Source organism: Electrophorus electricus, chromosome 11 (genome assembly GCF_041902795.1).
Source record: "Electrophorus electricus isolate QZ-2024a chromosome 11, ASM4190279v1, whole genome shotgun sequence".
Lineage (NCBI taxonomy): Eukaryota > Metazoa > Chordata > Actinopteri > Gymnotiformes > Gymnotidae > Electrophorus > Electrophorus electricus.
Window position 1 is genome coordinate 11,951,022 of NC_137507.1, and position 15,790 is coordinate 11,966,811.

The following is a 15,790-nucleotide window of genomic DNA, read 5'->3' on the forward strand; positions in this document are numbered from 1 at the left end:
GCTCTCTCTCTTTATATTGCGGGGTTGAGGGGATCCAGTTCCTTCAGTCTCTCTGGGGGAGTGGAGGTGAAGTTTGTGTTGCCTGCTGAGTCGAGTGTGTGCAGGGCAGAGGGAGATGGACAGCTATCTGGCTCCTATTCTACTGACTTTTGCAGTCACACTCATTACAGCTGGTATGTACTTACACATTTGAGTTCATAATAATAATACTTATTATTATTATTATAATAATTATAAAAATACTAATAATTATTACTATTATAATAATAATTATAATAATACTAATATTATTATAATAATGATAATTATAATAATAGTTATAATAATACTTATTATTATTATTGTTATAATAATAATAATAATAATAATTATTATTATTATTATTATTTAAAATGTATTTATTTGCACCAGAACACATTTGTAAAAAAGTAATTTCTTGAATGAATTTCTACCTCTGCAACTAAACATAAAAGAAGAGACAGAATAACAGCAGTCCACTCTGGGAGAGTGGAGGTGCTTCATGGGAAGACCTGGACCACAGTGTGTGATGTTGACTTTGACCAACAGGATGCAGAGGTTGTGTGTAGAGAGCTGGGCTGTGGGCCTCTTGTGGAGGTGCTGCTTTTGGCAGAGGGGAGGGCCAGGTGTGGACAGAAGAGCTTCAGTGTAGAGGCAATGAATCAGATATTTACTCCTGTCCAACATCATCTGTAGTCAAACAGAACTGCTCCCATTACAGTGAAGTGGGACTAATATGTTCAGGTTAAGTGTTTTTCTGCCAGAAATATATTGTAACTATGAGATACTAAGATAAGCTTTGTTCTTGTCATTTTAGAGATCTGTAATCAGTTCTGTGTTTTACAGGTCACACAACAGTGCGTCTCTTGAATGGCTGGGACTCCTGTTCTGGTCGAGTGGAGCTCCTGTACCTCAGTGACTGGGGCTCAGTTTGTGGTAGTAACTGGGATATGAGAGCTGCCAGTGTCCTCTGTGGACAGCTGAAGTGTGGGAGTGCTGTGGCTGTATTGGGGGCGGACTGGTTTGGGGAGTGGAGCAGCTGCGATGATGTGTTTGATTGTCATGGGAACGAGACACACCTCTCAGAATGTCCCATCTGATCATGGAGTCGAGCAGCACACTCTCATAAAAAGGATGCTGGAGTCATCTGCAGTGGTGAACATTTTTACACCACATTACTGAAAAATACATTTTATGGGAACATGCCCTCCTCTGGTAATCTGTGAAAGTAAACATTAGATTATATCTACTGCATTCTCAGAAAAAAATATACACATAAGTATATAGCTATATACCCATATTTTTATGCATCTTTCTGTTTCAGTTTCCTCTCAGGCCTTTCATGAGGGCCAAGTGCAGTTGTTTGGAGGGAGTGAGTGTGAGGGGCAGATGGAGGTTTACTTCAGCCCAGGCTGGAGGAAAGTTCTCCTGGACTCCTGGAGTGTATCTGATGCCTCTGTGGTGTGCAGACAGCTGGGCTGTGGCTCTGTGCTGAACTTCTCCAGCTCCTCTCCATCCAGTCCTGAACAACACAGCCACATCTGTGTGATGGGTTTCAATTGTTCTGGGAGTGAAGCTCATCTGGGTAACTGCAGCAGTGCAAACCTCCTCAACCTCTCCTGCAGCTCCAGGGAACAGCTGTCAATCACCAGCTCTGGTATGTGTTGCATTTAAAATTCTTAAATAATCTCCTCTAAAATTTGCATTTATTGTGTGATGATTTATGAACCTGTGTGCTGTACAGTGTGCTTTGGTTTGGTTTGTCTTGTTGGATTACCATCTGGTTGGTTAAGGTAGGCTCTGAGTTCACTTACTTTTGTCTTAGATTCTGTGAAATTCAAGGCTTGTTGTCTAAACCTAGTTGTTAGTTGCCTGGTAGCGGTAATTATTCACTACAGGTGTAGTTTCGCCCTGACCTTAAGTGTGAATTGAGGGGCGGGCTCAGCACTTATTGAATTAGGAGTTAAATTAGGACGACTCAACATCTGGAGAAGGTTTGGTGGTGTTCTCAATCAGTTCATCTACATCTCACCTACAGGACTTCACAAACTGAGCTAAGTATCTTCTCATATTATCTCGATCCTTTATCTCATACATCCACAAATCAAGCATCTGAAATGTGCTTCACAATTCCTGTCCACATATCCCACAGATCTCCTCGACACAATCATAGACGTCGTAATCTCAGCAACCTCACTGACTCACAACGATTCACACCATCACATATCGTGGTGGCAGGAGGGCTCTGGAACTGCTAATCTGCTGTCCAGAAGGCTAACTTCATCTCAGCATTAGCATCCCTCCACTTCCTACACTTCCTGGCTCTGACAGAGACATGGATCACCCCTGAGAACTCGGCGACTCTGGCTGCCCTGTCCTCTGCCTTCTCATTTACGCATTATCCGAGGCATCTTGGCAGGGGTGGTGGCACAGGTTTACTAATGTCTCGAGAGTGGTGTTTCGCTCCACTTTGCTTCTCTACACTTTGCATCTCCTCTTTTGAATTTCATGCCATTACAGTGTCTTTCCCCACCAAACTTCCTTTCATTTTCATTTCATTTCATCTACCACCCTCCAGGTTCCCTAGATCACTTCATTGATGAGCTCGACATCCTTTGAGTCATTTCCCCATTGAAGGAAACAAGCTGCATTCCTCCTGCATCCTTCCGCTGTTGACTTCTCTCTTTCCCCTCAAAAGCCCTTGAACAAGCAATTTATAATCAATTGTCTCTTTTTCTAACCCAGAACCAGCTGCATGATCCCAATCAGCCTGGCTACAAACCGGCACATTCTACAGAAACAGCTCTCATAGCAGTGACTAAGAAACTTCATGCCACTAAAGCTGCCACTAAAACAGTCATCTGTTTTGATTCTTCTAGACCTTTCAGCAGCCTTTGACACAGTGAACCACAACATTATTCTCTCTGTTCTTTCCAGGCTTGGTGTGACTGGCTCTGCTTGGAGATGGTTTCAGTTCTATCTGGAGGGATGGTCTTATCAGATGATATGGAGAGGATCCACATCCAAACCGTGTATACTCTCCACTGGTGTTCCACAAGGCTCAGTATTGGGCCCCCTTCTCTTCTCTTTGTATACTCGTTCTCTTAGTGATGTAATATCTTCTCATGGTTTCTCCTATCACTGCTATGCTGATGACACTCAATTATTTCTTTCTTTTCCACCCTCTCACACGCAGGTCTCCAGACATATCTCAGCATGCTTGACTGACATTGCGTCATGGATGACAGCCCACCACTTGAAGCTCAACCCCAGTAAAACCGAGCTTCTGTTCATCCCAGATACTTCCAACCCTTACCATGACCTCATTGTTTCCTTTGAGAACTCCCTGGTATCACCATCCGAAGCTGCCCGTAGCCTGGGCGTAACTTTGGACAACCAGTTGTCGTTCTCAACTCATGTTTCTAATCTAACCCGGTCTTGCAGATTCCTCCTTTGTGACATACAAAGGATTCAACCCTTTCTTTCGCAGGAAGCTACCCAGGTGCTTGTGTAGTCTCTTGTGATCTCAAAGCTAGACTACTGCAACTCGCAACTTGTTGATCTTCCTCTAAGAACCATCAAACCTCTACAACTTGTCCAGAATGCAGCAGCACGACTGGTCTTCAATCTTCCAAAGTTCACACATGTTACTCCACTGCTGCGCTCCCTTCATTGGCTCCCTGTAGCTGCACACATCAGATTTAAAACCTTGATGCTTGCCTACAAAGCCAAAAATGGACCAGCCCCTTCATACATGAGGTCAATGGTCAAAGTCCAATCTGTACCTTCAGTACTTTGAACCTCATGTATGGCTCGGCTTGAAATACCTTGTTTCAGTTCTCATGGACGACAAGCATCTGTCCTGGCTCCAAGATGGTGGAATGAACTCTCACTTGCTGTCTGGACAGTGGAGTCCTTGCAGTCTTCAAACGCAGACTGAAGACCCACCCATTTGCTAAATATTTAAAGGACAACTGACACTGCTCCCTTATTGACTGACTAATTTAGTACTTATTGTAGGGCACTGTTTATGTTTTTTAGCAAACTCTAGCAATTATTGTTTATAGCACTTATCATTTTATAAGATAGACCTTATGTATTTTGCACTTCTAGGTATCAGCATTCATCCCTGTATTCTACAGTATTCTAGTTCATTGGTATGTTTAATTTTAACCTACTGTACTGTACTTGGATATATTCTATGAGTAAATGACAAAGCACTTTTGTAAGCCACTCTGGATAAGAGCGTCTGCTAAATGCCATAACTTTTTTAAAAGGACAATTTTATCTATGTAACTTTGTGATGGGTAGCCACCATTCAGTTTTCAGATCCCATTTATTGCTAAATAACCAGTCAGCATTTTGAATCCATATATCAGACCTGTATAATCATGGAACAAATTAGATCATTGTATAATAGACAAATGAGACCTTAGAGACTCGAGACTCATGTTTTTAGGCTAACAACCATGCAGTCTTACATCATGGGCAACTACCACTTTTAGGTGATGGTCAAATACCATCTCCCTTTTACTCAATCCAGGAGATGTCATTTTCTTATGGTTGATTCAGGTGCACCATGTCCCCCATCTGAAATAACAGCTTTGGAAATGTCTACATACACAGCTCTACAGTCCAGCCATGTGTTTAATAATACAATTTATCTTATTCAAATCTAATTAGAGGGAATCTGATTTTAAAAATGCATATTGTGTTATTTGTAATAAATAAAATATTGACACACTGTATGGATGTCATTGTTGAGGTCAATGAATGAGATCAGTGAAAAGGTAAGTAATGCACAGTACAGCTGTACTGTAAACAGCTACATTTAAAGCTGTGCATATGTATGTCCATGTAAAAGTGTTTTGCTGCTGTTGCTATTTGTTTGAGGGTTCTTTTTCTTTTCAGTCTAAGACTAATGGTGGGCAGACGGAGGTAGGACTAAGTAGAGTGATATTAATTAAAGGCAAATCCATAATTGTTGTAGTTACATAGAATGAGGGCAAAAAGCCAGCAGCGTCAGATACAGAAAAAAAGGCAGAGCACATAACAAACATAAGAAGCAAAACACAAAAGCTAAACACAGAAAACTAAACAGGCTGATGGAATGAAGCATAGTACAGATGTAGTACAGCTAACAGTGAAACAGGCAAACAAGGCAGTAAAAACACAGAAGCAAAAACACTTGCGACATTGAACAATGATTAAAAACACGGTTTAAATACATAGAAGAGGATCCAGTTGCAGAGGTTTTATTTTAACAACTAAACTAATACGTGCAGTAAGACAGGTAAGCGTGGTCGGGTCAGTCCGGGGTCGAAGCACGGGGTAGCGTACAGGAGGTGTCCGAGGGCCAAGCAAGAGTCAATAACTGGGAAACCACACAGGTTCAGGAAACCCTCGGTACACCACATAGTTAAGCAATACTTTGTGATTAGTATACGGGGAGGAGAAGCTTATAAAGGGGATGGTAATGAAGGGAATAGGAATCAGGTGTGTGCTAGAATTCCGGTGAGTCAGAGTGTGTGAGAGGGCGTGGCTGTGCGGGGCTGAGGGTAGTTCCTGGGGTTCCTATCAAAAACACAGAAGCTAACCAGAAAACTAAACAGGCTGACAGAACGAAGCATAGTACAGATATCGTACAGCTAACAGTGAAACAGGCAAACAAGGCAATAAGAACACAGAAGCAAAAACACTTGCAATGATGAACATAAACTAGAAAACAGGGTTTAAATACACGAAGGGATTACAAGACAACAAGAAAACAAGGAAAGGAAACCAAAAACAAACAAAGACCATGAGGTGAACTGTGGTAATATTTCTTAGCTAGTTTAGAGCTTTCCCTGCAATATTAGATCAATTTTCAATCAAGATACAATTTCTTAAATTAGACTTTATTATGATTAATTTGAAATATAAAGTTGAGCATTCTAATGAGTTCTTGTGCATTAAGAATTATACACATAATTTTTATGATAAAGATGAGATTAAATAACTTTGAATCTTGGTAGTAGGCTACATCCCAGTTTATCCGAATGTGATGTCATCAAAAGTCACGGAACTGTCCATGGTTCTGAACTTTTGCCCTTCTGTGATAATTGCAAATTGTATTAACAGTGTAAACTGTATAAAAGTTAAATTTCAATGTCAGCACCTTTACCTTCATTGCAAATTGTGCTAAACATAATTGATGTGAACTACCAAAACACAACACATATACACAGTGTGTCTATGAACAAATGCAGCCAAGTATTCCTAAGCAGATAAGCCTGTAGAAGAACTACACAGTGACACTGGCCTAATACTCTAATGATTGCCAGAGGTGGGGTGATCACTGTCCATGGAGCTGAACTGGCAGTAACATTGCTTTAGGAGTATGTGCATGCTCAGTGCAAACTTTTGGACTTCAACTTGCTCTGCACATCACAGTCAACACAAGTCCTGTTTATAATCAACACTTGAAAATAAAACCATAACATTCAGGATTCTCCCAATGATAGACTGAATAATCTGAGTTTATATTCGTCATTTGGTAATAAGGAAACAAAGTCGAATCCATTCTTGACAAGACCCTCTTGCTAGCAGAGCCTGTATTAAACTATAGAGAGTGAATGAAGGAACAATAAGCTAAATGGGTAATTGACTGCACTGCTGATGGGGTACTTAGATAAGATGAATAGCCAGTGCAGAGTTAAACAGTACTTGATTGCTAACAGAGAGCAAGTTGTTTTGTACATTTCTTAGTTATGCTTATCATGTATGAGTGTCACACAATATATTAATAATAACCTTTATTTATAATGAACTTTTACAAACAAGCTAAAACAAAGTAATATTAAAAATAAAATACATAGAAAATAAAGTGAAGTCAATTGAGGTTAAGGATCTGTTATTGGCAGGTGATGCTGGTCTAGTGAAAATCCTTGTCCTTCTAGATCTTGCTGTGGCAGTTGATACAGTCTGTCATGACATTTTATTGCATAGGCTAGAGACCTGGACTGGTGTCACTGACACAGCAATTGCTTGGTTTAGGCCTTATCTCACTGAAAGGCAACAATTCATCACTCTTGGCAGCCTCAGGTCAGATACTTCTGCTCTCACTCATGGTGTCCCCAGGGTTCAGTTCTTGACCCCCTTCTTTTCATAATCTACTTGCTTCCACGTGGTGATATTAAAGGTTCACTGTTATGCTGATGATGCTCAGGTTTACATCTGCACCAAGCCCTCTGATACAATGCCCCCTGACTCATTGATCAATTACCTGGTTGACATTAAAAACTGGATGGCTAGGAACTTCTTCAAACTTAATAGTACTAAATCTGAAGCCACTCTAATAGCATCTACCTTCCACACTGAGGAAATTTTGTCAACCCAACCTATGTAACCCAGGTTTTATGACGTTCTCTGTGACTCAGATTCACTACCTTGGTGTTATCATGGACTCTACAATCTCTTGAGGCCAACATTAATAACATCATTATAGTTGCCTTTTTTCATCTTTAAAATATTGCCAGACTGCATACCTTACTCCCTGATTCTGTGTGTGAAACTCTAATTCATTATTTTATTACATCCAGACTGGATTACTGCAACTTAGTTCTGGTTGGGCTCTCTGTTAGTCTTTTCAAGAAGCTCCAATATGTGTAGAATTCAGCAGTAAAAATTCTCATGTGCAGTAGATGATGGAAACACATAACCCCCAAGTTAAAAAACCTACACTGACTCCTGGTCCATTATCGCATACAGCAACTGCTGATGCTCATTTGCTCTCTGTTACTCCTGCCAAATTATGCTCTAATGGTGAAAGAGCATTTAGCATTGCATGCCCAAAGATATGGAACCCCAACGCCATCACTATCCACCTTCACAAAGCTTTTAAAAACTTTTCTCTTTTCAATTGCTTTTCCTAATTTGTACATCTTATTTTCTTATTGCCTCACTGCTTTATTTTATCATAGTTATGTTTTGTATTGCCAATCTCTTACTGTAACTTTTACCATGTTTTAATTTGTAATTGTATTTTTTGATTTCCCCACTGTATTATCATTTTATTATTCTTGTTTCACCCTGATATTCTCAGTTAGCTCTAAATAGATATGTCTAAACAGACTAGTCTTGACCCCTAAAAGTGCCTTGATTGTCAAATAGCCCTCAAGTCACTAGACAGCAAATTCCATAACTGTATTAACAGGTGGTCAATTTTTGTACCATGTATCAGTTATGCCTGTTTAAAATGTTTTTTTCAGAAGTGGATGCAACTGTCCTAAATATTATGCATTTATGTAAGATATCAAAAGAAGCTTTATTCTGCAGCATGGACAGTTCTGAGACTTTGGATAACCTCACTTTTAGCAAAAATTAGAATTCCTGTTCTGAATGTTGTTGGGGATTTAATTTTTTTTTTTTTTTGTGTGTGTGTCTGTGAAAGAACATGTTGCATTTTGTTGGTGTTTCAGGGGCTTCATAATGATTATGTTAGGTACAATTGGCAATTTCAAGTAAAAAAAATAGTAAGTTTAATTTATACAGTGATTTTCACAGACTCGAGGTCGCTTTACAATAACAAAGATGGAGAGAATAAAAAGACATTGACACAATCGTCAAATTAACAAATACGACAAGGAAGAGATATTATACCTCTTGTCTCAACTTCTCTCATGTTTTAAGCTGTGAGCTGAAAGAGGATAATAAGGAGCAGAGACGGAGAGATTGAGGTAAAGTGTTCTATATTTGACAAAGCCGTGAACGAGGGTCACAGCATCTTGTTTGGAGAGCATGGGCCTAAGCCTAGTGAGGTGAAAAACGGCATTTCACTTTAAACATTTACATGGGCCTATTCAGTTATTGCTGAAATGCTGATACTATTTGGCATTCGGCACCATGGATCTGCGAATTTGGAAACATCACCTTGGACAATTTGTGATGTAGCCCTATATAAGACATGTATGTATATAAGATGCTGACAATCAAAACTTTCAGTAACACTTTACTGAAGGGTAAAGTTTAGATGGCCACATGACACCTTCATAAAACCTTCACCTGTCTAGAGACCCCTACCCCTCCGTCTAGAACTGGACAGATATTTGAAGACAACTCATTTGGTGGATCGTCTTCTTTCTGATTAGCATTTAGAGACCTCACTCTGTAGTTGTCATTAATTTGCTCTATAAGAAAAGCTCTTCTGCATGTGTTTGAATAGAAGCACCTGTGTCATGCTCCCAGACTGATTACCGGTGTCTTTTTGTCTTGGTTGTTTGTCTATTTTACGTAGCCCGGTTCCATGTATTCCCCGCTTATACCAGTTTTATACCTCATCATTGTTCTCTGTTAGTCTTTCCTTAGTGTTTATTTCCTTTGTTGCTTAGTTTTCGGCCTCACCTCATTAGCCTGTTCTTCCTTCTAATCTGTATTGTTAGTCTGTTTCTGTTATTAAACATTTATTCTCTCCAATCATTATGGCTTCATTATGGCTTCCCTAGTTAGCGGAATCGTCACTTCACAAGCGTGTTCGCTCTCCACCTCCCCCACGTAACAACCTGCTTTAAGCATCTGCTTATCTGCAGTGGCTTTTCTCTTCACACTGCTAAATAAAAGCTTAGCAATGAGAGAAATTCAATGGACATTAATACTGTGGGATTTTTTATTAATTGTTCCTACATGCTTCCCTTTTCTTTATGTATTCTATTTTATCATTGGGTAATACAAGCAGAGGATTTGGCTTCTTAGTTTACCAGTCCTGATACTTTACCAGTCCTGAAACTTGGGATTTTCAGCAGAATAGGCTCTGATCATTGAAACTTGTTTTACACATTGTAGATGGAGAACATGACAGCCTGAGAAATCAGTCTGAAGGGTTTTTGTTTGTGTGATAGACCTCTCCCACACTGGGAGATTGAATTGGTTAGGAATTGTGTTGTACTGTACATGTGAACACAAAGTGAATAGAAAGAACTACAATGTACTTACATCCTCCTCATCCCCAGACAAAGCCTGAGTCTGGGTAGCAACTGGGCCATCAGGGACAGTCTCCTTGGTCGGCCCGGATGCAGAGGACTTGGTTCGGTATGACTGGGTCTGCGACGAGGCAGCCAGAGAACGAGGTCCCATTGCTGTGTGATGGAGAGGCAGCATTGATTTGATACTCATTGAACCCCAAATCCACATCCTCGAATCCCTCGTCTTCCAGTTCTGGAAGGTCCTCATTGCTAAGCCCATCGGGAGCGTCTGTATCCCTGCCGACGTCCTAATGCAGCACTACACCGGTCTGAGAGTACAGGTACTCCACCCTGATGAGTTCACCTATACAAGTGTGTTGAATACATCCCAGAGGGGAAAAAAGGGCTATGTGTGTGTGTGCGCGCGTGTGTGAATATGAGAGAGAGAGCAAGAGAGATTGAGAGGATGTATACTCTCCAGGCCTATTTTAGTCCATCTGGAGCCTAAGGAAATGCTTGCTCAGCTGGTGCTCAGCATAGTACTGCAGCTGGCTGCTGTAGCAGACCTGAGTAGGATCACTTCCCTCCACTGCTGCTGCTATGCGGTCTTCATTCCACCTCACCAACCGTTCAAGCAGGTATGACTGAAAGTGCAGGCACTCGCACTTGTACCTGCAGCAGTCGAGGAAAGGAGGCTTTTAGTAAACAGTGCTGACATGCATACAGAGAGCGAGAGCGAGAGAGAGGGACTTACCAGGTATGAATGGGTTCAGGTGCAGGTGGAACGACTCCAGGGAAGTGGAACTGCATGCACAGAGATACACGGGCAGGACGAGCCCTCCCCTGGTCACCTGCCGCACCCTCCTGTACAGCTGTACACCAGGAGGATCCTGAATGCAGTGGAGGTGGTGCCTCTGGGTCTGCCAGATGTCCTCCATCTTCTTGCGGTCCAGAAGCCTGATGCCCATGGTGTCCGTCAGCTCCTGGATGAGCAGCTCAGTCTCCTGGGCCCCATGTTTGCGGCGGAGACGACAGTGCCAAGCCAGCTCCTTGACAGTGGGTCTGCTGCAAGACCCGGCATCAGTCAGGCCTCCTGTAGATGGGCCACATCCTCCACGTCCCACTTGAAGACGCAGAAGGAGAGGCGGCCGTACAGCTGGTGACTGTCCGTGGTGACACCTACCACAAACCGTCGCATGAAGTGCCACATGTTCAGCCTGACTACCAGCTGGACCCACTCGTGGAACATGGCAGCTGCCTTGCCCTTGCCCACGCTGAAACAGCAGTCACAGTCCACGTAGAGGAGCTGAGGAGGGGCCTCTGTGGCTTGCTGGTTCCACTCCATCAGCTTGACACACATGGGCAGCAGGCCCTCACCCTCTGCCACCATGAGGACGCTGATGAGGACCTGACCAAACTCGTTCCCGACGTTTTTAGCCCATGCTGGTAGCAACACCAGCAAGTTTCTTAGTTACCTGAAGGGACAAACGGCACACAACAAATCACACATGTGACAATCAAGCATATTGTAGAGGTTAGTTTTCAGCGGCGTGCATGCATGCGTGTTGCACCCTAGCTTACCTTCTTTGGAAGGTGGAGGTGATGGAGGTGACCCTGGCCTTCGACTGCTCAAGCTGTGACAGCACATCTTGCGTGTATATTGTCAGCAGCCATTTTGGAGTGGGCACTGGCACCATTGGAGGCAGCTGGTGGGTGATGGTGCTGGGGTCGGTGCCCAGGGACAGAAACTTCTTGAGCATGGAGAGGTACTCAGAGGACTTGGCCAGCCACTGCTGTCTGTGCCTGATGCACAGATGCCTGTGCAGCGAGGTCACACTGTTCCCCAAAGTGCGACCCGGCATCAGGCAAACGACCCCCTTGTCGCAGGACAGCTTAAAGAACGGCAACACAAAATCACACAGAGGAACCAACAGGTCACACATTAATCCTTCACAAAATCTCTCTCTCTCTCTCTCACACACACACACACACACACGTATGTCAGGACCGTTGGGAACTTCTCCCAGTGGATGGGGTTCAGCTGATCCAATACGTCCTGCAACCAGCGTGCCACCTTCTTCTTACAGCGGCAGCACTACAGGTTCACAGTGGCCATGAAGTACCAGCCGCTGAAGTCCAAGACCCTCCGGACAGTCTCGTACAGCCCACAGGCCGTCAGCTTATGGCCCAGCCGATGGCACTCGGGTTGTGTGTACAGCAGCTTGAATGCCCACATGCGGTACGGCCTCCTCCGTCATCCTCTCGGCGCTCCAAACCCAAGACGGGGCCGGCCGACGCTTGTAGGCGTTGGACAGCTCCGCGGTCTCGGGCGAAGGCTGGAGGGTGGACTCGCTAAAGGTCTCTCGCCTGAATGCGGGCTTGTAATCCATTCTGTCCAAAATGAAACAAGAGAGGAAAAGACACAAGCGTCGTGCGCACGCACGCACGTCTGCGGAGACAAAAGACGACGTGCACACGTAAAACTTTGACAGGCTACTTACTTGAATCGCTAGTCAGTATCCAAACTGTAGAATGAAGAACACACACAAATCAGTGTCACATACAGAATATCACCAAAACGGTCGCGTTTTGCTTAGTGAACACTTCCAAGGAAAGCAGTACACCGCTGCGCGTCTGCAATACATGAAATACTTAGAATACAGCAGTATAGTCGATCTCGAGTCGTAAAGCACCACTCCAGACGCGCATGCAAGCTACCTGGGTCCGTTTAATCAGTCATTTTAATGTCATCTAGCCAGATAGTCAGACACCCTGTATTTCGCACATAAACGAACTAAACGAGCGAGCTAGTTCGGTCGGTCGGTTCTGGCTGCTAATTTCGCCCATTAAGTCTCACTTTTACAGTACATTCTTGACGTAGACGTAGAGAATAAAAGCCATGTAAAGAAAAAGAGCGTAGAATTGACAGAGAAAACGATTCGAATAGCTAAACTTCAAACAATAGAAGAACCCGGCGTTACTTACCGCACGCTGTGAGAAGTGACAGCAGTGTTGTGACAGCTACGAGACGGCAACGGGATAGCAACGGGAGAGCCGATGAAAAATCGAGAATCACATTAAAACAGGCCAATGGCGTTCTGCTGACTTTGGAAAATAATTTGTAACAGACCAATGAGAGGACGCTAGCCTTTTACAACCACTTGGAACAACATTGCAACAAAAGATTGTTGCAAATCCATCCAGAATCATAATCGTTGGAACAGTCCTGGGCTATGCGGAGAGACCGGGAATACATGATAACCCAAAAAGAAACAAAACACATGATGAAAAAAGAGGAAGCAGGCTATAGCAAAGGCATAAACAACGATAATAACAATTAACTAACACTAGCGATAACAAACAAGAAAACACGAGGCTGGAATAACACACAGAGGCTGGGATTGGCGTGAAGGATGCCACCCAGGACGCCACCCAGTCGTTTCCTGTGTCTACGCATCCGGACCTCCCGGACCTTCTTCTGAACGCCGCAGCCACTCCCCCGGACCTCCCGGACCCGCCGCTGAATACCGTGGCCGCGCTCCCGGACCTACCGCTTAACAAGAGAGAATATATATAAAGAATCAAGATCTCTATATAACTTTGATGATTTAATTTTTTCTCTTTTAAAAAATATGTGACTTGGCCAGTTTAAGACTATGAATCTCACCATTAACTTTTTATTTCTTGTACTGTCCTGCACTGTCCCACATTCCTATTACTGCTCCATCAGTAGTCCATGTATCTGATTAGGAATCTTTGCAGGCAATAAGAAATTATTTTCTTCCAATTCAAGTCTTCATTTAACAATATACTTTCTTTCTCCACAACAGTTAATAATAGTTAATAATGCGTAGAAGCTGCCGGTACTACATGCCACCAGTCAAATCAGGTGAATCGCAACAGAAGTTTGGCTTTTTAAAACACCCTTCGGAGCAATGTTTCGAAACACTGCGCTTCAGAAACTCGACACAAGAGTCGATACATACGTACCAAAGGTAGCATTCCTGCTGTGAAGTAGTGGTGATTAAAACAGGAATACATATTAATCGGAATTCTACTGTTGTGTATTTGTGGAAAAATTGAAGTGGGCTTGGAAAAAAACATTATTTTTCCAAATGATTTTATACTTGTGTGTGTAACAGGCATGGTACAGACTACACTAAAAATTCAACAATGAGGTCTTTTAGAAAAATGGAACTGTAGTGGTATAAACGGTGTTTCTCTCTTTACTACGCTCAGTTTTTGTGTTTTAACCATTTTATAGTATATGTAAAAACAGCTTACGAAACATTCCGCTTTTGTACTTTTTAGACTGCTCCTTAATGATTCGCTTCTGGAAAGCGTCAGTTATCAGCGTTTCCGAACTTTTTCTCTTGAACGCAGTTTCGCGGGAGAACGATGGGAAGTAGCTTATACTTTGTATTTTACAGGGCTGATAATTACGTTTATTTTACTGAGAATTCGACGAAAGAACATAATGCTACACTGAATCAAGCGAATAACAAATTCGCAATAGTGCAGCAATAGTAATGACCGCTTTCCACGTGTAGCGTGGGCTGAGTGCTTTCAATATTCATTTGACACTGTGGGGCAATCCTACAAGTGAAAGACGATACGCTTACATTATTCACTTTATCGCTAACTCAGAGGTTCAGAGAAAAAAAGTCTATAAAGTAAATTCCGCTTTAAATAATTTGATGGCTGCCTGCAAAATTCTGAGTGGCGTTTGCCATGACGCTTTTTTTTTTCCTAAAAGTTGAACTATTTTTAAATCCCAGTCTCTCTACAGCATGATTACACCAATGTCTAACTTTCTGTACCAGAAAAAAAAAAAAAACTGACTCTTTTGGTTGGGGATAATACCTTAATATGTGAATATGACGGATGTTTCACATGTATGTTTCCTTTGCTCCCTGATTCAGGTAAATTAAAAAAAAAAAAAAAAAAAAAAAAAAAAAAAATATATATATATATATATATATATATATATATATATATATATATATATATATATATATATATATATATATATATATATATATATATGTTTTAACTCATTTCTACGCATGTATAGAGGAGTCGCGTTTGGCACCGGTTATTTATCAGTGCTTAGATCAGCTCTGTGCAGGTGGCATTAAAGCTGTATCTACACTGAGTGCTTCCTCTCTCCTGTATGCTGGTGACTTTCTCACCACACTCTCCTCAGTCAGACGCCTCTAGAGACGGGAGGTGGAGTTCTGTTCGTCAGCCCTGACGATCTTTTGATATATATGGAGAAATAAAAAAAATACCTTTTTGATTTGTCACTGAAGATGTTTGATGATTATACTTCTCTGTCTAATAAGGTAATAGTGATTGTGATTGGTGGCTGTTAGAAACTCTCTCTCTCTCTCTCTCTCTCTCTCTCTCTCTCTCTCTCTCTCTGTCTAGGGGGCTAGTTTTTTCAATCTCTCTGAGATAGTGGAGTTAAAGATTGTCTTGCCTGCTGAGTTTATTGCCTGCTGTGTTTAACAAAGAGTGTGTGCAGAGCAGAGGGAGATGGACAGCTATCGGACTTTAATTCTTCTGATGTCCACAGTCACACTCACTACTGCTGGTAAGTCATCATGTCAAAAACACATTTGAGCACATAGTCATATTATTATTATTATTATTATTATTGTTATTATTATTATTATTATTATTGTTATTATTATTAATGTGTTTGCTTATATCTTAACACTATTGTAAGTTAATTATTCCTTGACATTTTTGCATCTGTAGCTACACATAAAAGAAGGGACAGAATAGACAGGCAGGCATACATAGCCATACATAACTCATGTGCAGTTAAT

General features: G+C 41.9%; 1 protein-coding gene across 2 annotated transcripts; it reads right to left on the reverse strand.

The window, feature by feature from the left end:
- Positions 1–1,233: 1,233 nt before the first annotated feature.
- Positions 1,234–13,709, reverse strand: LOC145659878 (uncharacterized). 2 transcript variants are annotated; one of them, XR_014126029.1, is made up of 5 exons: positions 12,942–13,702; positions 11,538–12,481; positions 10,711–11,431; positions 9,988–10,628; positions 1,234–1,540 (listed from the first exon to the last, which is right to left on the reverse strand). XR_014126029.1 is itself a non-coding variant. In XM_081723306.1 (4 exons), the coding sequence occupies exons 2-3, from the start codon at positions 11,897–11,899 to the stop codon at positions 11,428–11,430; spliced, it is 366 nt and encodes a 121-aa protein (XP_081579432.1). In that variant the 5' UTR covers positions 11,900–12,481; positions 12,942–13,709; the 3' UTR covers positions 4,408–10,628; positions 10,711–11,427. The 2 variants fall into 2 exon arrangements, 1 of the variants encoding a protein (XP_081579432.1); XM_081723306.1 differs by lacking the exon at positions 1,234–1,540 and having other exon boundaries at positions 4,408–10,628; positions 12,942–13,709.
- Positions 13,710–15,790: the final 2,081 nt, after the last annotated feature.

What these genes read in the sequence shown, in the direction of transcription:
- LOC145659878 (XM_081723306.1), bottom strand. Translation starts at nt 11,899, where the DNA reads ATGTGTGACCTGTTGGTTCCTCTGTGTGATTTTGTGTTGCCGTTCTTT.